Genomic DNA, 20,949 nt, shown 5'->3' with positions numbered 1-20,949 from the left:
TCCCGCTGCGATACTGGCTCGCCTCGCGCAGGATCATCGTGAGGAGCAGCAGTGGCACTTGCAGATGAAAGAAACTTCTCACACCTGTCTTTCGGTAGTCGAATGGAGACAAGCCGGGGGGGATTGATACCGCCAGAGGTCCCATGGAGGGAGGGATGCAGATCTTGGCCCGTGTGCCAAGAGTGGCTGTGAGAGCTGGCTTGCTTCGCTTCTGAGCTCGAGCTCTGTTGGCTTGGCATTTTGGGCGGCCTCAATTCTCACAAGTACTTCTGGGAAACCGAGCACCCGAGCTACCTACCTACTTGTGACCAGTCATGGCGACTAGGCCTACTTAGCTAACCGTCGCTAAGAATTGCACTGTTCATCCCGAGCTAAGCTGTTTCTGTCCAGGAATACCTCCTTGTGAGTGTCACTTATTAGATACCTACTTGGGTAATTAATTACACATCCTTGCCCTTCACAAAAAAACTGGTGGTTCGATAGACCTGACTGGAGCAATGATACAAAGCTAGCTGTGTGCAGATGGAGTGAGGGTACTCCGTAGAAGAAAAGAGTGACAAGGAAGGCCATACCAAACACAAAATCGGAAGGGAAGAAAAAGGTCCTCGACTGGGATCTTTTCTGTGAGTTACGAAGGAGAATCTTTTCCAAATACAGTACCTGATATAGAGATCAGAGCTGACCTCTGTACAGATTAGGGCCTAAGAGCACCCAGATACTCAGGATGTAGCCCTCAAAAAAGGATCATTACACACACAACATTCAAGTTAGATCTAGCAGCCAGGCTCTGGCGTCCAGGTATATCCATCGAGTAGACAATGCTTTCCCATGCTGATGCTATCTACCTATACAAGAAAGTCTGCAGCTTTGCAAACAGAGTCTTGAGACTCATTGACTAGATACAAAGTCTTCCACCCACTTCTAGCTGTATAAACTTCCCGATCGAAACCAAAAAGACGTGCTTGCTCATGATAAACGTTCCTCCTTGCCCGCGAGGCCTCACCAAGGCCCGTCCGTCAATGCCATTGCTCATTAAACAATAGAGGGCGTCATCGTCCCGACATTTGCCTTCATAAACATTACTCTTGAAACCTCCCAATGATGATCTAATACTGCGGATAAACCAAAACACGAATGCAGGATGGAGAAACCAAGGAGTAGCAACTCCTGAAGAGAGAACAATCTTTGCTTTCACATATTCGCCATTGCTAGAGAGAGACACAGACCACGTTAGTAAGGGAGAACCCAATATCCGTCGCGGGCGAGGGAGCCTTTCACTTACCAGCAGTGTATCCCATATACCACGTCCGGCTCGCTCCACCGTCCAGCCACGACTGATCAAAGCTGGGGGAGCTGAAGAACGCGTACGCCTCCGCCGGGCTCGTGGTGCCGCGGTTGCCCATGAGGATGCCCTTCCAGCCGCCGGCGATGCTGTTGACGCGCCCGTTGCTAAAGAACGTGTCCCACTCCTGGTTGACAAAGACCGGCTTGCGGCACATGGGGGTGTGCGGCAGGAGAGGCAGCATGTGGATGCCCTGGATGTACTCAATGTTGGTACCAAAGTACGTCGTGTGGTCCACCTTGTTCTCAAACAGGATGCCGGCCACCTTGTTGCCGATGAAGTTGGACGGCTGGATGTTGTTGGTGTTTTGGTACAGGTAGTAGTCGTCGAGCGAGTGGCTCATGACGGCCAGTTGCAGGTTGGCCCTCGCCGCCATGTTGGCGTCGCCAGAGACCATACCCCACATCTTGAGCGCGTAGATGGACATGGTGTCCTCTGAGCTCGACTCTTGGTCCTGAATGCAGCTTTTGTCAGTGTCTGTTGCCTAGGTCTTTCGGAGTGAATCAGTAATTTGCAGAGTTGGGGCCATACCTTTCCGTCCAGGGCGTCGAAGAGACCGTGGGCCCAACTGTGGCCATGGTACCAGTCAAACATGCGAGACACCGGGAACCATTGATCTCTGGTGCTGGGGTTCGCGTAGTCTCGGACAAGAGAGTTCACCCAGTCCTTGTTGGCGGGAATCCAAGACGGATCTAGGTAGCCAATGACTGCAGCAGTGAAGACGTGGTAGCCGTAGTGGAAGTGATGATCGTTGTAGTAGGTGTTGCCAAAGTCCTCGCCAGAGTTTCCGGTCGTGTAGGACGCAGAAGAAACGACGCCCTTCCACGCACTCTCGTACACGAGAGGGAACTGCTGTCTGTTCTGCGTAAAGCGTGAGAAGGCGCCCTTGAGCTTGGTAAGGCAGGTCTGCGCCAGCGCTCTGTCGCCGACAAGATTATTGACCGTGAAACAGACCGAGGCAAATTTGGCCAGTGCCTTTCCAGCAAAGTACATCGAAGGCTGGTTTGCTTGGGCGTCCATGTCCTGCGAGATCTCCGACACAGCAACAGCACGGATCGCTGCCCGGACCGAGGCCGACCTGACCACCCGTGTGCCTTGAACCGGCGACCAAGGGTTGAATGCCATGCTGATGGGCATTTGATATTCGACCATTGTCCACCTGTCAGCATACATAAGGGTAGCCTGACCTTTGGTCGGTGTGTTGAGCTTCAACCCGGTAGAAGATCTCCTTGTGTCAGCATCCATTGTCTGAAAATGATGCGGCAAAGCCCACATAAGGGCCGGGGTGTTAGCCACCAGCCCAGATTTGAGGAAACTGAATGTGTAGGTCCCCTTAAGAGATTGGGCGGTTCCCGAGAGAGCAATGCCCATCGTGTAGCAGCCAGATGCCTTATCATAGGTGGACTCAAACCCACCAGGGTCTTTGGCAATTTGGATCGTGCCGTAAAACGCGCTCTTGGCTTTGGCAGCATTGTTGCCCGTGACCTGGAGATCAAGCGGGTTGCCCTTAGTGTGACGCGCATAGACAATCCAGGTCTTGCCGTCCTCGAGATACAGCTTGTACTTGACCACGCCAGCCTTGGGAGCCTGGACCACTTCAGTCACAGTCTTGAAAAAGACTCCCGTGTTGATGACGGGGTGGGCACCGGCGTAGATGGCCGTGACAAAGCCTGATCCTATCACGAGGGGAAACTGGACAGCGGGTGTTGCGCCGGCGCTGGGGCGAAGACTGACCCGGACCGAGAACTGCGTCAGGCTGTCGGTGGTGAGTACCGTTGAGGAGCCAAGTTCTGCAGCGGAGAGAACAACAGACTGGATGCCAACGGGGTTGATGTAATAGCCGACGGCATTGTTCGTCCTGACGGGTCCGTAAACACGCTGATTCGGGTCAATGTGCGAGATGGACATTCCCCAGCTTCCCGATGACCCTTGACCCTTCGCCCAGGAAACCGAGTACGGGACGAGGTAGATAGGGCTTGTCTGGCCGCCGAGGAAGGCTGCAGCGTAGAACTTGTTCGTCTCCAAGGGGCCGGTCCCTGTGATCCCGAGGCGTGGGACGGGATGGTCACTCCGTCGACCTATGACACCGGCAGGCGCCGAAGTCGCGACAGGTACGGCAAAGATGTCCGCCGAGATCAAGTTCATCTTGGGGAGATTCAGTCGTGGTGTGGCAATAGATGATGTGGCGACTGTGGTTGACGGGCTGGCGATGATCTTTGTCAACAGGGGGATCTGAGTATTCTGTCCCGTCTTGACAAGACTTGTCTGCACAGTTCCAGAAGTGTCCGGCTGGGAAGTTGGGCTTGGCAGGACTTGTGCTGTTCCCACATCCACAACCTTTGTCACAACGGGGACTAAGGGTGTGAAGTTGGCAACGGAGGTCAAGCTCGCCTGCACACTGGACACACTGGACTCCTCGCTGGAGTTAAGGGCGCCGCCAGCAGTCACAACAGGAAGATGGCCCGATGCTGCGCCTGCCCCCGTGATAACCAGCACACGCGGTGTTGCCGGAGACGTGGGGTCTGAAAAATGATTCTCGAGATATCCGGTGGTGTCTGCGCTTGGGATCACCTCAATATCACGCCGTTGGCGTCCTCCAAGATGCCGACCCGCAGGGGCGTGACCTGGAAGCCGATGGTATAGCTCGTGGTTTGCAGCTCCTGCTATACAGGATGCCGCCTGCAAGACGGTCAGCAGGATGCTCGACCTCATCTTGCAGCAGGATCAAGAAATGGTATCAAATGAAGATGGTGGTCCAAAAATGGTAAGGATGTGTGAGAGAGTATGTTTCTTGGAGGGTTATACGGCGCAGCCGGGGAACCCAAAAGAACAAAACTCGGTCATGGTATCAGGAGAGCAAGATTTCTCTCCTCATATATACCGTCTGCATGGCAACCCCTTGGCAGGGAAACGACAGCGGGTGGACCTCGACTGGAATGCATCGTGGACTTCCAGGCGACGGCTTTGGTCCAAGACCCAGTAGGGAACACTCGTGCTCAAGCCTCGTGGGCAAGACGTTACCGCGCAACAGATGAGGAAAGCAATGGAATGCGGCGTTGTCCAAGGGGACGGGTGAGGGGACAATGGATTGTTCTACCTGTTAGTGGCCGGCTTGGAATGCTGCTGGTTTCTAGCCTGACCTGGGCTGTGGTTGATCCAAATGAGGGATGACTAGAGCCGGTAAGGGGAGAGACCCATGGATACGACGGGACGAGACAGGCAAAAGAGAAGCCACATAGAAAGAAACGTATATTCACGTATAGGAGTCAATTGAAAAGGTGAGAAGGAATGCGAGTACAGGTAGCGATGAGCAAGTTCTATGCAGGAAGAGGTAAGTGAGTTTGTATGATTTGGGCGCAACCTTTGCGATCCGTCAGGACTCCATTTCAAAGTCCCCAGAACTACCTACCAATGTGGAAAACTGGGCACTAACAGCATGGAACCACACGTAATTAGCAGGCGCAGTGCCCATGGGCCCAACTCGCTTTCCTCTTGACCAAACATGTTATCCGGTAGATATTGGAGTGTATTCATCAAGTCTCCCACGCTGCAAATCTTGACAATCGAGGAATCCCTTTCAATCACGCCTCGTATGCCACAGTGGACACTTTCGGCAGTTCGGTAGTGCCTGGGACTAACCCAGCGCCTCCCAGCAGAAGGCGCTTTTAGTCTGGCGAAGAGCGTAGATATGTCCGGGTGGGCCGAAGTCCTCCCTGAAGGAGGGCTTGAGAATTTGATACCTATACACATACATATCTTGTACATCTGGCCACCCAAAGATACCTAGCCTATGAGTCGCCCGCCACGCTGCTTTCGTATATTAAGCAACAACCGTAGTATCTATCCGATTGAGTCTCAGACGCCAACCAAAAGAGACAGGCTTCTCTGATCCCAAGGAGGAGAAAGCCAAGCTAACACGCTGCCATCCTTTCATAAGCCAAGGGCGTCGTATTTACCTGCAGAGCGTACCAGATCCGTACTTCGCTTGGAAGTACTCCCTGAGCGAGAAACCCCCGCATTCCTGGATAGTTTCCTGTCTTCTCTTTGAGGCGGCCCGGTGGTCGACCCATGCGAAGATGGCCCTTTTCTCACCCTCTTCTTCTCGCGGGTCGGCTCCTTTCCTTCAGCTTCCTTGCGGCACTTGCGTATCTTGGTCTTGTCTAGGTGCCATGGTTTGCTCAGCACCTCCTTCCGAAAGTTGTGCAGTTTCGTCCAAAATTTGACCTCCTGCTCAGTGGTGTGGAGGATGACCATGTGTTCTATCTGGATCTGCATCCCATTCCGAAAGACTCTGAGGCTGCCCTTCAAATCAACGACATGGCCTATGTCGATGTCCACCAATGCGTCAGCCTTGGGTGTGCCAGCCATCTCAGCACTTGCGGCAGTCGCGGCGGCTAGCTCAGCCTCAACCGGAACGTTCCTAACGCATTCGATGTTCATGCCGCTGCTGTCATCGACTGTGTATATGCGTTTGCCGGGGACGGGCGACTCCACCGCCACCACAACACCTACAATCCGCACCCATTTTATTGGGTGGTTCAGATGAAAGTAGACATTCTGCCCTTTGACCTCACAAAAGTTAGCATTGACGGTCGCAGCGTTGGTGAACCTGTTTGGGGGGTGCAGACCTTCGAAGCCCGGGTGTTTGTGAAGCCCGTGAATATCCTTGACCTGCAGTCGACACCATGTGCTGACGGTAGGCGAGAGGTGGAAGCAGTACTGCGGATAGATTGCTGGGGGAGACGCATCTGTCATGGCATGGTCCCGACACCAAGTCGCTGCCGCCTTGGAGCAAGTGGTAGCGGTGACGGGCTCAGCAATCCTCTATATGCGTGTTGAAGCGAGGCGCATGGTGGTGAGGATGAGAGTTTGGAGGATTTCCTGTCGCGCCTCTTGCGCGTTAATGACCTCGGGAGCTTTCAGGCACTTAAAGTTAGGTTAGGTAGGCTGGATCCATCGATTGGTGCAGACAACGCAGCCCCACAGCTGGTTACCTGGGGAACTGCCAAACCCTCCAGGAAAATCACCAAGTGATTACGAGTCATCGCTTCAACAGGAATGAAGTCGATCATATGTCATAGCAATACAATTTTCCGGATATAAGTGCTTTATCATTATTGATACCGAGCTACAGAGCCATGATAGCCCAAAGACCCAACCTAGACCAAACGCCAATACCGTGTTGATGGCGACCATCAAGTCCTTTCACCGCTTCGATCTCTTGGATTTGGCCTCTGTGCCTTTCCTGCTATTGAGCCTCGCTGCTGCTGCCTGGAATGCCTCCTCTGATGGCTCGTCGTCATCGTCGCCAGCAGTTCTCTTCTTACTCTTCTTCGGCTTGGCTCCGTACTTCTCAGCCAAACTGTCAAGAAAGCTGGCTCCCCTGTCCTCCTGCCGCCGCTTGATGAGCGCTGCGAGAGCGTCCTCGGAATTGTCCTTCTTTCCCTTGCCTTTTGCCTTGCCGTCCTTCTTGCCGAAGAGCTTGTCGTGCACTCCGAGCTCCTTGGCGTACTCCTCAGCCTCCTGTCCCTCGTTCCTCGCCGCCTTTATCCTGGCTTGTTTCGACTTCTTGCTCTCTTTCACATAGGCGTCGAAGGCGGGCACGTCGCCACTCTCGATAGCCTCGTCGATGATCCGGCGGAAGCGATCATCATCCTCGAGCACGTTACTGAGCATGACTGTTTCGTAGATCTTGTCCATATCGCCCTCTGACTCTTCGTAGGCAACGAGAATATCATCCTTCTCCTCGTCGGACCCCTTGTATTTGTTGGCAAATTTCTCGATCGCATCGGCAGAGACTGCATCCTCAAACTGCTCTCTGTAGAAGTCCGACCAGCTGAAACCCTCTGAGTCGACGATGGACTCCGACGTGGATCCGGTCGTGTCGTAGCGCTTGCGACGTTTCGCATCGGAGAGGATGGCGTAGGCGAAGGCAATACCCTGGAATTTCTCGTTCGCCTCGGCCTTCTTGTCCTCGCCGACCTTGTCTTACCCGCGCATTTCCTGATTAGCTTTTGCGCCTGCAATGTTGCGAGACCTGGCTTACCTGGGTGGTTTTTCAGAGCCGCCTTCCGGTAGGCGGATTTGACCTCATCGGCGGTAGCCGAACGTTCAAGGCCAAGGACCTCGTACGGGTCTATGACAGGAGTCTCGCTGTCTGAAACGTCCTCAAAAGACGCCATTTTGAATCTTGATCTCCTCTGTGAGTTGTGAGAGGCAAGAGTTTGCCGAAACGCGTCCTGACGCGTCTGATATAAATTGGTGGTTTTAGGCCTGTGCTCCAAAAAGTACAGGCTGACGTAGGGCGGGGAAGCTGATAAGATAGCAGCAACAATAGGTCCCATCCGAGGTACATAGTAGGCCTGTCTCATTGAAAAGCACCCAGTTTCCACCACTTGGTGAGCTTCAGCTCCGCGCCATCGTCAACCCTATACAAGTCGCCCTGCTACATACATGATGGAATTGCAGCCAGACGACCACAAAGGATACATGAGCTATGCTCTCTCCCTAGCTGAGCAGTCTCCTCCCAAGCCCACCAACTTTCGGGTCGGGGCAGTTCTAGTGGACACGACGAAAAACGAAGTTCTGGCCACGGGTTACACACTGGAGCTCGAAGGCAACACACATGCCGAGCAATGCTGCTTCATCAAACTGACACGGAAGCACGGCGTCGACGAAGAACGTCTGTCGGAGGTTCTCCCTCAACATATGGCGCTGTACACCACAATGGAGCCCTGTTCCAACCGACTCAGTGGCAACCTCCCATGCGTTCAAAGGATTTTACGTCTTAGAGGGCTGATCCAGACCGTCTACGTTGGTGTCATGGAACCCGAGAAGTTCGTATCGGAGAATACCGGGAGGATAGCCTTGCAGGACGCAGGCATAACCTTTGTTCACGTCCCTGGCCTCGAGGACTCGATATTGAAAGTCGCTACCGCAGGTCATGCGTGATGAGGTCTCGGGTTGGCCTTCATATCAAATACCAAAGTGGCGGCAGTACCGTTGCAAGGCACCACTTAATCAACAGGACAGTACAAAATCATCCGCCTCTTTCTGCCTCAATGGGCGATGTCCAAATGTTGACGTGTCACGAACTCGATCCGTCATAGCAGCTATGTAGAAATGTATCGACATGGCGAGGTGGCGAGCAGGCTCAAATACGGAAGGAACCCTACCTTGACACTTGAATATATGATATTCTTTTCAAGGAAAACAAATGCTCAAAAAGTCTTGTATAATGGTTGATTCGGTATGCTCTGCAGCTACGGGATGACTCTTTTCTATTCGGTCATACAGGATGCCATCGTTGCCCTGCGGAACAGCTCTTTTGCGGCTGGACCCCCCTTCCGCAACGCATGGGGTAGAAAGATCGTACACTCGATCTCTACACAGGATGCCATCGTTTCCCTGCGGCCCCGGGTCTTGTGGCCGGACCCCCGATCCGGACCTTGTCCGGAGCCTGTCCCTATGCGGAGACAAGGATAGACAGCATCGTCTCGAGCTGTGCTATACAGGATGCCATCGTTGCCCTGCGGACAAGCAACCTGGTGCTTGACCCCCTTTCTTTTGCTCGCTTCTCTTAGATCTTCTCGCCTTCGAGGATCGGCTTGGCCTCGTCGCTCCTCCACCAACTGACGCCGGGCTCACCTGGGAAGGTGAACTTATCCATGCTGTCCGGCTTCATCTCCACACTATAGCCGGCCTCCATCGGCGTCTGGTAGTATCCATCCTTGATGACAGAGGGATGGAGGAAGTGCTCGTGCAGGTGGTCGACGTACTCGAGGACTGACAGCTTGCCACTCACGACGACATAGTCGATGGTGCTCAAGTGCTGGGTGTACTCCGGCAGGCCGACTCCGCCAGAGTGAGGGACAATAGGAATGTTGTACTTCTTGGCCATCAGCAAGACAGCCAGGACCTCGTTCACGCCACCCATGCGGCAGGCATCGATCTGGCACACGTCGATGGCGCCAGACATGAGGAGCTGCTTGAAAATGACGCGGTTCTGGCACATCTCTCCGGTAGCGACGCCGATGCCGTAGGGCTTGAGCGCGTCGCGGACGGCCTTGTGGCCGAGGATGTCGTCGGGCGAGGTCGGCTCCTCGATGAACCACGGCTTGAACTCCTTGAGCTTGGTCATGTACTCGATGGCCTCGGGAACGGACCAGACCTGGTTGGCATCGACCATCAGGACGTTGCCCTTGTCGTAGCCAATGACGTCGCGCGCGATGGTCAGGCGGCGGCGGTCCTGCTCGACGCTGCTGCCGACCTTGAGCTTGAAGTGCCTGTAGCCCTTGCTTAGGGTCTCCTGTAGTAGGGCCTTCATCTTGTCCTCGCCGTAGCCGAGCCAGCCGGCGCTGGTGGTGTAGGCGGGCACGGCGCGGCTGTTCTCGGCGTCCCTGACGCGCTGGGCCTTGCCGGCCTCGGACTCCTTGAGCATGGCGACGGCCTCCTCCGGCGTGACGGCGTCGGTGATGTAGCGGAAGTCAATGCAGCGGACGAACTCCTCCGGGGACATGTCGGCGACGATGCGCCAGACGGGCTTGCCCAGGACCTTGGCCCAGAGGTCCCAGATGGCGTTGACGACGGCGCCGAGGGCGAGGTGGATGACGCCCTTCTCCGGGCCGATCCAGCGCAGCTGGCTGTCGTTGACGAGGTGGCGCCACGTCTGGCCCCAGTTGTCGACGAGGGAGGAGAGGGTGCGGCCCTTGATGCGCTCCGCGACGTGGTTGATCGCCGCGCAGACGATGTCGTTGCCGCGGCCGATGGTGAAGGTCTGGGCGCAAAGACAAGGGTCAGCATGCCTGGGTCGGGACTTGGCAATCCGAGGACGACGGCACAGGAACTCACCATGCCATGACCGGTGTACTGGGAGTCGGTCTGGAGGATGCAGTAGGCAGAAGAGTAGTCTCCCGCCGCATTCATGGCATCGGACCCGGTCTTGTCGAGGGAGGTCGGGAACCGAACATCCCTCGTGGTCCAGCCGGTGATTGTTATCTCGGGCATTTTGTGGGATCTGGAGCTTCTTCACAATCGAAACTACAGGTCTACACGGGCAACAGCAACGCAAGAGGGGGAAGTCTGTAGATGGAGAGAAGCGGGGAGGGGCAAGAGACGTGGTATTTAATTCTTGTAAGACGCAGCAGCCATGGACTAGTCCCTTCCGATCTCCGGCACCCTTGTGGAATGCCGACTTACAAGACCCATCGCCAAACATGTCCCTGACTACAAGTAGTCAATGGAGGATGGAGGGGCGGCTCCAAAGATTGAGGGGCCGGTTTGAGGCCTGTGATTGATGGAGAAATTACCCGAGCTAGAGGAAGGCGGCTTCTAGAATCGAGGTGGTTTAGCGCCCTTCCGGTGCCTGCCAAATAATTGAGGGTTCCACGGGAGCACTGGCTGAAGCTTGAGGTTGCCCAGTCCAGCCAGCGAGGCACGCTCTGTTTTTCCGTCGGGTAAATTCTTACATGCTGCACATGCATGTGCTCTCCCACAGGGGACAATCAAGGATCAGTGATTCTGATTTGGCCCCGTCGTGAGGCTTCTCAATACTAGCTATGCGTACTTTTGTTTGTTGGTCTGTGATGTGAACGCCTTTATGAGGACGTGAATGTACATGCGAACTCGGAGCTCAGGGAGTTGTTAATCTTCTCCAAGTGTCAAACCCGTACCGAGATCTAGAAGACAAGAGTTGACCGAATGCTTGTAACAGTATCGCCGTTTTGGTTCTTATTGTAGAGAATTTCCTCTGCCGCTCTTATATCCCGTCCATCTAGATCGCCTTGACAGACTCGAGGGCCGCGGCCAGGAAGCAAAGCCAGCCTGGGAGGTCCACCACGAGCGAGCGGATCCTGTGCACCTTGAGCCAGCCCTGCTGGTGCTCGCAAGCCTGTCCCTTGGGCTCGTCATCAACCATGCCCTGGATCTTTGGCATGACGAGCGGCACGAAGAGGAAGTGGGCCGCGGTGAAGGCGGCGCCGATAGCGTAGAAGCGGGACACGGCGGGCCTGCCGCGGAGAGCATTGGCCACTCCCGCGCCGAGGGAGGCGCCGTACAACCCGAAGATGACGGCGAGTCCGGGCGACAAAAAGGTCTTCCAGTATCCCGGTAGGATCTCCTTGCCCTTCTCACGGTTGTGAGGTTTGACGAATTGGCCGAGGAAGAGGTCCTGGTCGACACAGTACCATAGCGAGCAGGTTGACGTCACGAGCGGCGCGACCCGGAGGAGGGTGAGCGGGTCGAAGAATTGCTTGGAAGCCATGATGCAGACCTGATCTCGGGAGTTGCAAAGGCGGCTAGGAGTCTATCGATGTCTTTGAGGAAGTTGCCCTCGATGGAATAACAAACTTGTTGTTTCTGCGAGAAAGCAGGTTCATGCTCGGCGTGCAATCTGTAGGAGCATGGTCTGATCTCATGTGGGGTGTTCCTCAATCAAGTCCCCCGTTGAATCCGCCTCCAACGGGCTGCAGGGATCACCATCCGTCTCCGTTCACCAGAGAACAAAAGTACTCCGACCAAAGTACATCCTCCTTTAGACTTCAAGTTGAGTTGGAATAGTCGCCTTTCTTTGATAACTCCTCTGTGAAAGGTGTATCCAAGCCCAATCCCATCGCATTCCTCCTCACTTCATACATACATGTAAGGTAGGCAGATAGCCACAGAGATGAAAGGTACAGAAAGGTGGGAGGGTTTCCAGGGGACCTTGAATCATAGCCTGGTCAGAATGCATGCTTCCATACTCTGGTGATTCTTTCAACTGTATCGCAAGACTTCTCTCTAACCATTTCCTCGGCGAGGTCGAGATCGTTAGCGCCGAGAGACTTACTTGCATATGGCCTGGGAAGCCTCATGATTTTCAGAGAGCTCACCTCTGGTCACTGATTGCTAATGTAGCGGGCGGTTAACGTGCCTGTACGTGCTATCCCGTTCGATCGTTGGAAGATTCTTCCATCCTCGCATCTGCAAGCATGCACGGACGTACAACTGTCCCTGCAGGAGGAAGGTTGGGATAAAGACAGTCCAGGAACCCTAGAACCGGGCTGGACCTCTCATGATGCTCGTATCCTTAACTGGATGGGTGTTCTGGACTGGAGGCTGGACTCCTGCCACCATTGTCCTGCCACCACTGTACATATGCACGTACAGGGGTTCCGGCCCTGGTCCATGCAACGGTCGGGTCGTCCCCTAGCAAGCTGAATACGATCGCCAACCCCCCTGAGTCCATCGAGCCCCAGCTTCCCAGCCGTTCGCTGCAAGCCACAAAGTAAATCGAAGACGTCTGTCAATAGTTACATGTTGTGTAATTGAGCACAATTGAGTCTCGACCCCGTTTGTTCAGTTCATTGTCACAAGACAGAGTATGTGGGTTAGTGGTGAGATCGACGAGGGATCTGACCCATCTCACCGACAGTTCCTGCAAGAGAGGCAAGCGAAAAGAAAAAAAAAAAAGAAATGGTCGGCCAGTAGAGCTGAAAAGCACCCAACCTCCGCCTCGTACTCGCCTCCTACAGGACGCTTCGTCTGGTTTTTTGGGGTGAGCTAATCGAACACGAGCTGCAGGCTGCACCGACGGTCCAACCAAGTGGCAGGGCTGCTTGGCCTGCAGGATAAGTGCCTGCATGACATCTGGTGCCGGCAGCCCACCCGAGCCCGGACGGGGACCCTCATCACATCGTGGCAATCCTGTTTTGGCATTGGTAGAATATCCTTGATGTGAGCTCACATCAGAGGATGCAAAGATAAGCCCACCACACCAGCTTTTCCAACGTCATTTTTCCCAAACCGCCCACTTAGTGTACCACTATATGAGGTGAGGGCGAGCCTTCACCAACTTTATTTCTCTATGCCCCCCCTGCACTTTGTATTATTCTATCCTAAACGTCACCTTCTGCCGCCTAAATTGGCAATCGGATCGACTCAGAGATGATGGATAGATCCTGGAGATCCTCATTGGCAATGCCATCTCCAGCAGGGAAACCCGATGGTCCAAGGCTGAGGAGAAAGCTTCAAAAGGTCTCCAGGCAGCGGAACCAGCTGCCCGAACGGCCCGTGTCTGCCGTGTCCGACGACCTTGTCTACAATAGATGCGATGTTTCGCCAAAGGTCTTCGTCCAGGAAGAGGCACCTCTCTCTGCACCGCCCAATCACAGCCGCCCTCAATGGCTTGACTATCGTCGGCCAGGCGGGAAACCCCACGCCATAAGCACATCTTTACTCTCGCGGCGCAAACTGGAGATCCCTGATATTATCCCGGAACTCTCGCACCTGCAGGTCGGGGATGAAAAACCGCGATGCACCCCGGGCAGGTTGGCGGTGCCCCATTCCGTATCCACAAGCACTACCTCGACGATGAGGAGACGAGCCAAGACGCCAGTCTACTCTATCGGACAACTCGAGGGCAAGCCTTTGACTGTCGAGATAAAGCCAGCCGAGGAGTCTATCAGCGTTGAGGAGCTCGCTGAGCAGTATAGAGCCTTGCTAGCATCACGCAACTCAATGTTCAAGGATTCTCAGGCGGGAACCCCGCCCCCAAGCCATGACGAGACTCTTCATGTCGGACTCAGACGACAGTACAGCTCAGACGAGCTTAGTCGGCGGTACAGCTCGGATGAGCTCAGCAACGAGAGTTCTTCCAGCCTGGCGACAAGCGGTCTCTCACCCACCTCTGACGATGGTACTCTTGTTGCCTTTGACGAAGAGGCGGTCTACTTCAAGCCAGTTTCTTTCTCAACGGAGCCACAGTCGCCCATGAGCATCGATTCTTTGCCGGCCAGGGATTCCGATGCAGCAACACAGCCAGACAGCCTGAGCCTCCAGATCTGCATTGATCTGTTGAGCAAGGAGCTAGCGTCGGTGATGAGTAGCCGGCTTAGCAAGCCGGGCTCTGACACTCCAGCACTCCAAATATGGGTGATGATCGAGGCTTACGAGCGGCTGAGAGATCAGCTGCACCAGAAATTCGACAATCCGGCAGAAAGAAGAACGATCGAGATGATGTTCGACATGTGGCTACGCACCCTTTACATGATTCACGGCTCAATGGCGCGAGACGACAGGTCCACCGATAGCGAGTACGAAACCCCTTCCGAGGATTAACGGGACTGCCTCTGGTTACAAAAATCTTATAATGATGCCTTTCCATTTGTATATCGGTTTTTCTCCCTTTTTTTTGAGGGGGGGGGGGAGAATGGTGTTCAACGATTCCAGATGTTGAAGGCCTTTGCTCTGCTCGGAGAACGCTTAGAGGACGAGGGGACAGGGTAGGCTGGGCTCTGTTCCAGACATGCATTATGAGAACGTGGATTATGATATTATAATATAATGTTGAATTAAGATCAACTCATTCCAAGCAAGAATGCCTACCTATTTGCCTGCTTCCACCACTTACACCGAAGTGGCAGACAAGAAAACCCTGGAATGGAAGCATGCCAGCCCCACTGCGATGACGTTTGCGGGGAGTTTTGTCACCGCCATGCGTCGGGAAAAACACGCGCTAAGGCAGCAACAGCTCTTTAAACCCTGCACTGGTGATGACCACGACACGGGTCCGATGCTGGCCCTGTCGCGTTTTCAACCCTCGTAGATGATAGCTGAGTTTGGTCTTCAGTAAAGACCACCTATGTCCCTCCGAGACTGTAATTTTCGCCGATATCATCATTGAAAATGGACGACGACTTTGGTGCCGATGCAGATCTGATTGCCGCCATGGCAGCATCAGCGGCAACCTCGTCCAGGCCTGCACAGCAGAGCGGCTCTCGAGTGCAGCAGCCAACCCCCCAGAAGATCCAGCAACCTACACCTCAGCGACTCGACAAAGCGCCCCCGGAGAACGCATCTGGTGCAAAGGTCGTCCAGCCTACTCCCCAGGCGCTACCAGGACGCTCTTCCGGATCGTCCATCTTGGTCTCGCCGCGCCAGAAGGGCAACCCGGTCCTGGCGTGCCTCAAGTCTCTGCCCTGGGAATACAGCGACATCCCTGCTGACTACGTCCTCGGATTGACTACATGCGCACTGTTCTTGAGGTATGGGAATGCCTCTCTCCGGACAAGATTCCATACATGAGCCAAACTGACGCTTGTGTCTTCGACTCGCAGTTTGAAGTATCATCGCCTTCATCCCGAGTACATCTACACACGCATCAGGAACTTGCAGGGACGATATAACCTGCGAGTCCTCTTGACCATGGTCGACATTTCCAACCACGAAGACGCGCTGCGGGAGCTGGCCAAGACTTCCCTCGTCAACAACGTCACCATCATTCTGTGCTGGTCGGCCGCGGAGGCCGCTCGCTATCTCGAGCTCTACAAGTCGTACGAGCATGCAAACTTCGCCGCTATACGAGGGCAGCAGGCGACGACATACGCCGAAAAGCTCGTCGAGTTTGTGACGGTGCCTCGCAGCGTGAACAAGGCCGACGCCATAGCGCTCGTGAGCAGCTTTGGCAGCTTGCGGAATGCGATCAACGCAGACCCCGAGCAGGTGGCTATCATTAGTGGCTGGGGAGAGAGGAAAGTCAAGAACTGGTGCAAGGTTGTTGAAGAGCCTTTCCGGGTGAAGAAGGCAGCCAAGCGCAAGATTGCAAGGTCGGGAGACGGAGACGACCGTGGGTCTTCGAGCCTCGACAGATCTGGCCCTTCGGTAATTGATCGAGCTGTACCCATCGGGAGGGTGCCCCTCCGCGAAATGGCCGGCAGGGCCAGCTCCGCCAGCACCGGTGAAGAGCCGCCATCCGGAGAGTCGAGTCAGCAGCCACGGAAGGCGCGGCAGTACCAGATTTGGGATCCAGACAATGAGGATGATGAAGAAGCCATGGTCGCCGCTGCTATGGAGGCATCCATAAACACTGCTGAGACGGAAAAAAGAGAACGAGAAGCAGCGAAAGAACCAGCCCAACGAACCGAGGAGCAGCTCAGCGACGGGATTGCGGCGGCTCTCTCGAAACTCAGAGAAAGCGGATGATTCAACTTCCCATCCGCTAAGAGCGATTCATCCGGACCCTGATGGCACAGCGCAAGCAGAATTTTCAACTCATTCCGAAGCCAAGGTGTGACGTTCACAAGCATGATGCCGGGGCCCAAAACCTCGTCAGCGGGGTTAGGGTGTCACGCGAACATTAACTAGTTGCACAGGAACCGTAACCATGTGAGAAAGATGAAATCGGTTGCAGAGCACAATTCGCACCCTGATAAAGTGCTCAATTTTGAAGCATACTACCGCGGTTGACTCAGGTCTGTATCTTCTTCCCGGTCGGTGCTGTCAGACGACACGGACAACCTCCTGATGCCAAGCATCGAGGCGCCGCGGGATTGTGTGACTTCTCCGGCCTGCCGTAAAGAGCCGATCCTGGCAGGGACAGCCCTGTGATCATGGGGGTTTCCCGCGCGGTACATGGAGCTGGGGGTGCGAGGGCTAAATCAGCCGGGCCAGGCCGTCGGAGCTCCGCATTGATGGCACACCAAGCGCAGTCTTCGGCGCTCGCTTGATCTTGTATGTGAACATCCACTTTATCCATGAGATTCGCCTATCGACTCTGCAATATGAGCTTCACTGCAAGGAATATGCGCAGGCGAACCGTTGATCCACATATCCACATCCCTGGGCTTGCTCTGTTCCCCCAACCGTTCTTCTATGCTGGTCGAAATTGGGGAGCGATGGGGATGCTCGTGCGAAGTGGCCTCTCATCATTGCTGCCCTACCTTGCCTACCTACCCCTCGCTGTGCCGCACATATAAGTGATCACGCAGACATGCAATAAACCTTCCTCATATACCTTACACTCCTTGGTGAAGAAACGTGCCACTCTTTCCCCGTTTTTCTGGATCCTTAATTCCGCCCGACCTTTGGGTCGACCTGAGCCCCAAGGTTCGCGTTCCTCTTCCTCACTTCCACGGTCGACTGCAAACAGAATAACATTCTCAAACCTCGCCCGCGGCAAAGAGGCATATCCACCTTCACCGTCGACATCGTCAGGCACCTTTTCAAGGTCTAGGGCCATAGAGGAGTGTAAAGCACGGGCTCACCGGCTTTCTCCGCACTTCCCATTCCTCCATCACACCCCCCTGGCCCCAAGGGTTACTCTGACTGCCGATCCCCCCCATCAAGTGGTTGAGGTCATATTACAGGGTCTGCCCCATGAGCAACATCATCATAGTTTTGACAGACCTGCTTCAATAGGCAGGTAGTGTCTGAGCTGGCCGAACCACGGCCGAGGAATCTTGAGCTACTCAAGAGAGGCTAGCATGGAAATGCCGTCGTGGCAGGTGGACACAACGCGGCCAAGCCTTGATGGGCGGGCACCAAGGTAGATCCTAAGCCATTTGGACTACCCATTGCTGCATTCGAAAAGGCATGTGCACTTTCATGTCGTGATCCCGGTTTGGCCTCATGCCTGCTAAGGCACCAAGCAATCACGCTTGTTACATTGCAGCCAGGATCCGGGGTTCCATGGTCCTTTTGATCTTGAGTTGATTCGCTCCTTTTACTTTTTCTTCTCCCCGTTCCACTTCCTTCTCAATATAGTTTTCCCAGGTTTTCCGCTTTGCTGTCACCAGCCCTATTATACCAGCTCCTCTATATAATCTCGGGCTGTCCGGCCACCTCTTATCTCCACCCTTGCTCGGTCCTATCTTCTTTCCGACTATCATCTTGCTGTATTCTTGTCAGCATACAGGGCCATTGCCTCTCAAAGAGATTCCATTTGCATTGGCTGAGATACAGGGCATTTCTCTGCCCAACAGGTCCGCTGAATAGCACAGCCATGACCTGGTCGTCTATGCTCAAGATCGTCGTGGCCGGCCTCGCCGGCCTGTCTCTGGCCAGCCCTATCGCACAGGTCAACCTGCGCCGAGGCGGCAAGGTGACTTATCATCCCAACGCCGAGAGGGCGGATGCTGTCAAGGAGGCCTTCCAGAGGGGGTGGGATGGCTATTATAAATATGCCTTCCCCCACGACTCCCTGAGGCCAGTCACAAACGGATACGAAGATGATAGGTACGAAGCAGCTCCTCAAGGGTGAAATGGTGAAATTTAGCGGCCGGACAGCTAATTGGAGGATATCAATAGAAATGGCTGGGGCGCGAGTGCGATCGACGCGTTCTCCACGGCTCTTGTCATGGGCAACAAGGAGGTCGTCAAGCAGATCTTGGACTACGTGCCCAAGATCAACTTTGACCAGACCTCGACCGAGGTGTCCCTCTTCGAGACTACCATCCGCTACCTGGGCGGTCTTCTCTCGGGTGAGCAGCCTCATAGGGAAAGCATTGTAAAAAGACTTTCGAAGACTAACAACCCCTCTCACAAGCCTACGATCTGATCAAAGGTCCCGCAAAGGGCCTCTCCAAGGATCAGAAGCTGATCGACTCCATTCTGGAGCAGGCGACACGACTGGCTGACAACCTCAAGGTGGGATTCGACACGCCCAGCGGCATCCCGGACAACACGCTCTTCTTCGGCCCACCCCGGACCAACAACTCTACAAGCAACGGAATCGCCACGATCGGGACCCTCGTCCTCGAGTGGACGAGGCTGAGCGACCTGACCGGTAACCCGGAGTATGCCAAGCTGTCTCAGAAGGCCGAGGAGTACCTCCTCAATCCCCAACCGGCCCTGGGCGAGCCGTGGCCCGGCCTGATCGGCACGAATGTCGACATCGCCACTGGAAAGTTCCTGGACGGCTACGGCGGCTGGGTCGGTGGTGACGACAGCTTCTACGAGTATCTGATCAAGATGTATCTGTACGACCCGGAGAGGTTCGCGCACTACAAGGACCGCTGGATTCTGGCTGTCGACTCGTCCATCGAGCACCTGGCGTCGCACCCGACCACGCGCCCAGAGCTGACCTTCCTGGCCATGTTCAACAACCAGACCCTGATGTTTGTATCGCAGCATCGTAAGTTTACAACCTCGTATCAACATCCCATCTTCATACAACAAAAAGACATGTAGAGAGAATCTCTGGCTGACAGCACGGCGCACCAAATAAAAAAGTCGCATGCTTTGACGGCGGCAACTTCATCCTGGGCGGGCTGACGCTGGACGAGCCGCGGTACGTCGAGTTCGGACTCGAGCTGACGGCGGCGTGCCGGGCGACGTACGCGGCGACCGAGACCAAGATCGGGCCGGAGTCGTTCCGGTGGCAGGACAACCGGCTGGACCCGTCGGCGCCCAACAACAAGCCGGCGCCGGCGGCGCAGGCGGCCTTCTACGACGAGGCCGGGTTCTGGATCGACTCGAGCGCGTACGTGCTGCGGCCCGAGGTCATCGAGAGCTACTACTACGCGTACCGGGCGACGGGGGACCCCAAGTACCAGGAGTGGTCGTGGGAGGCGTTTGTGGCCATCAACGCGACGACGTCGGTCGGCAGCGGCTTCTCGAGCATCAGCGACGTCAACGCGCCGCACGGCGGCAGCTTCACCGACTTCCAGGAGAGCTTCCTGTTCGCCGAGGTCATGAAGTACGCGTACCTGATCCAGGCCGAGGACGAGGACTGGCAGGTCAAGGCGGACCACACCAACAAGTTTGTCTACAACACCGAGTGCCACCCCATTGCGATCCCGGGCGGCGGCGAGAGGAGGGCGAAGAAGGCTTAGTTGTGTGGTGGTGCTAGTGGACTTGGGCAAAGAAACTGGACTAGGGGGGCGTCAATTTTTTTTTGGATTTGCTGCATAGAACAAATTGGAACTTGATTTGAATTCAAGACTCTGATGTGTGAAGTTCTTGTTTCTTAATGCTGTAGTAGTCACGACCACCGACCGTTCTTGGTGCATCTGTCATCTAAAGTAGGACAGAATGTGCCTCTCTCGGACAGCCGCCAGCCGATGGCCGAGATATACTCCGAGACGGTGCGTTCTAGCCCGTTGTAGGTCGGCCACCGGAGCCACTCTCGGGGCTAGAGCCGACAGGCGAGAGACGAAGACGAAAGATGCTGGCTGGAGGGTGCGATCGGAGATTGTACCCATGTCTGTCGAGGGTTAGGGGACTAGATAGAACGACGGCACCAGGGACGAGAAGAGCTTTGCTTCGAATCACGGAAGGTTTGACGATGGGACAATGTGTCTCCAACTGAATCGAGGACAAGAGAGATAGTTAGATGGTGTTTTTTATTGGCGAATTGGCGCCGTCACATGAAGAACGAGCTCCACGCAAAGCACAGCCCGAACTCGGCCAAATGAGCCGACCCCCATCTGCATCCCTCTCCAACTCCACCAGGGAGCTTCTAGGCCTTGAGCGGAGACCCCAGGATTTCCCGTCAGTATTGTCGCAGTGGATGGGCTTCGCTCACCATTTGTTCATGCTGCGCCTGTGGATCTTCCGTAATTCTTCCGCCAATCGTCAGTGTGGACCAGAATGTGTGGTTCTCTCCTCAGCACGACATCATCCATCGACGATTGCTTGTGATCAACTGCCCAGCAGCTCTTCTGGCACAGCCTTTCAGGTGACGTAGAGCTTGCATGCCTCCTCTGCGGCGCGTCCTGTAAAGCCCTCTGAAGCGACCACCTGCAACACCTCAGGCCTGTCTGCACCCCGTCTAGAAAGCTAGAGACCCTCCGGCTGCAGCTGTCACAAGCTTGCAAGCTTCTTCTGCCCGTGCTATTGACCTTAGCCAGGGG

General features: G+C 55.0%; 8 protein-coding genes across 8 annotated transcripts; 4 read left to right on the top strand and 4 right to left on the bottom strand.

The window, feature by feature from the left end:
• Positions 1–1,274: 1,274 nt before the first annotated feature.
• Positions 1,275–5,867, bottom strand: E0L32_001387 (uncharacterized protein; the record flags this gene model as incomplete). The annotated part of the gene is made up of 4 exons (XM_031135460.1): positions 1,275–1,826; positions 1,874–4,021; positions 5,435–5,799; positions 5,855–5,867. The coding sequence occupies 4 exons, from the start codon at positions 5,865–5,867 to the stop codon at positions 1,275–1,277; spliced, it is 3,078 nt and encodes a 1,025-aa protein (XP_030991901.1).
• A 680-nt stretch (positions 5,868–6,547) lies between these two features.
• Positions 6,548–7,524, bottom strand: E0L32_001386 (uncharacterized protein; the record flags this gene model as incomplete). The annotated part of the gene is made up of 2 exons (XM_031135459.1): positions 6,548–7,329; positions 7,389–7,524. The coding sequence occupies 2 exons, from the start codon at positions 7,522–7,524 to the stop codon at positions 6,548–6,550; spliced, it is 918 nt and encodes a 305-aa protein (XP_030991900.1).
• A 274-nt stretch (positions 7,525–7,798) lies between these two features.
• Positions 7,799–8,293, top strand: E0L32_001385 (uncharacterized protein; the record flags this gene model as incomplete). Its single annotated transcript, XM_031135458.1, has 1 exon — positions 7,799–8,293. One exon carries the CDS (start codon positions 7,799–7,801, stop codon positions 8,291–8,293), a length of 495 nt encoding a protein of 164 aa, XP_030991899.1.
• Positions 8,294–8,921: 628 nt separating this feature from the next.
• Positions 8,922–10,348, bottom strand: E0L32_001384 (uncharacterized protein; the record flags this gene model as incomplete). The annotated part of the gene is made up of 2 exons (XM_031135457.1): positions 8,922–10,118; positions 10,193–10,348. 2 exons carry the CDS (start codon positions 10,346–10,348, stop codon positions 8,922–8,924), a joined length of 1,353 nt encoding a protein of 450 aa, XP_030991898.1.
• Positions 10,349–11,114: 766 nt separating this feature from the next.
• On the bottom strand, positions 11,115–11,603 carry E0L32_001383 (uncharacterized protein; the record flags this gene model as incomplete). Its single annotated transcript, XM_031135456.1, has 1 exon — positions 11,115–11,603. The coding sequence occupies one exon, from the start codon at positions 11,601–11,603 to the stop codon at positions 11,115–11,117; it is 489 nt and encodes a 162-aa protein (XP_030991897.1).
• Positions 11,604–13,297: 1,694 nt separating this feature from the next.
• E0L32_001382 (uncharacterized protein) lies at positions 13,298–14,437 on the top strand (the record flags this gene model as incomplete). Its single annotated transcript, XM_031135454.1, has 1 exon — positions 13,298–14,437. The coding sequence occupies one exon, from the start codon at positions 13,298–13,300 to the stop codon at positions 14,435–14,437; it is 1,140 nt and encodes a 379-aa protein (XP_030991896.1).
• A 567-nt stretch (positions 14,438–15,004) lies between these two features.
• On the top strand, positions 15,005–16,300 carry E0L32_001381 (uncharacterized protein; the record flags this gene model as incomplete). Its single annotated transcript, XM_031135453.1, has 2 exons — positions 15,005–15,363; positions 15,436–16,300. The coding sequence occupies 2 exons, from the start codon at positions 15,005–15,007 to the stop codon at positions 16,298–16,300; spliced, it is 1,224 nt and encodes a 407-aa protein (XP_030991895.1).
• A 1,798-nt stretch (positions 16,301–18,098) lies between these two features.
• On the top strand, positions 18,099–19,929 carry E0L32_001380 (uncharacterized protein; the record flags this gene model as incomplete). The annotated part of the gene is made up of 4 exons (XM_031135452.1): positions 18,099–18,331; positions 18,404–18,576; positions 18,642–19,229; positions 19,328–19,929. 4 exons carry the CDS (start codon positions 18,099–18,101, stop codon positions 19,927–19,929), a joined length of 1,596 nt encoding a protein of 531 aa, XP_030991894.1.
• Positions 19,930–20,949: the final 1,020 nt, after the last annotated feature.

The sequence above is a fragment of the Thyridium curvatum genome (assembly GCF_004353045.1).
Source record: "Thyridium curvatum strain D216 chromosome Unknown NODE_5_length_802575_cov_81.998223, whole genome shotgun sequence".
Taxonomy (NCBI): Eukaryota; Fungi; Ascomycota; class Sordariomycetes; order Thyridiales; family Thyridiaceae; genus Thyridium; species Thyridium curvatum.
Note: the sequence above shows the minus strand (reverse complement) of the source record. Positions and strands in the feature narration are given on the sequence as shown.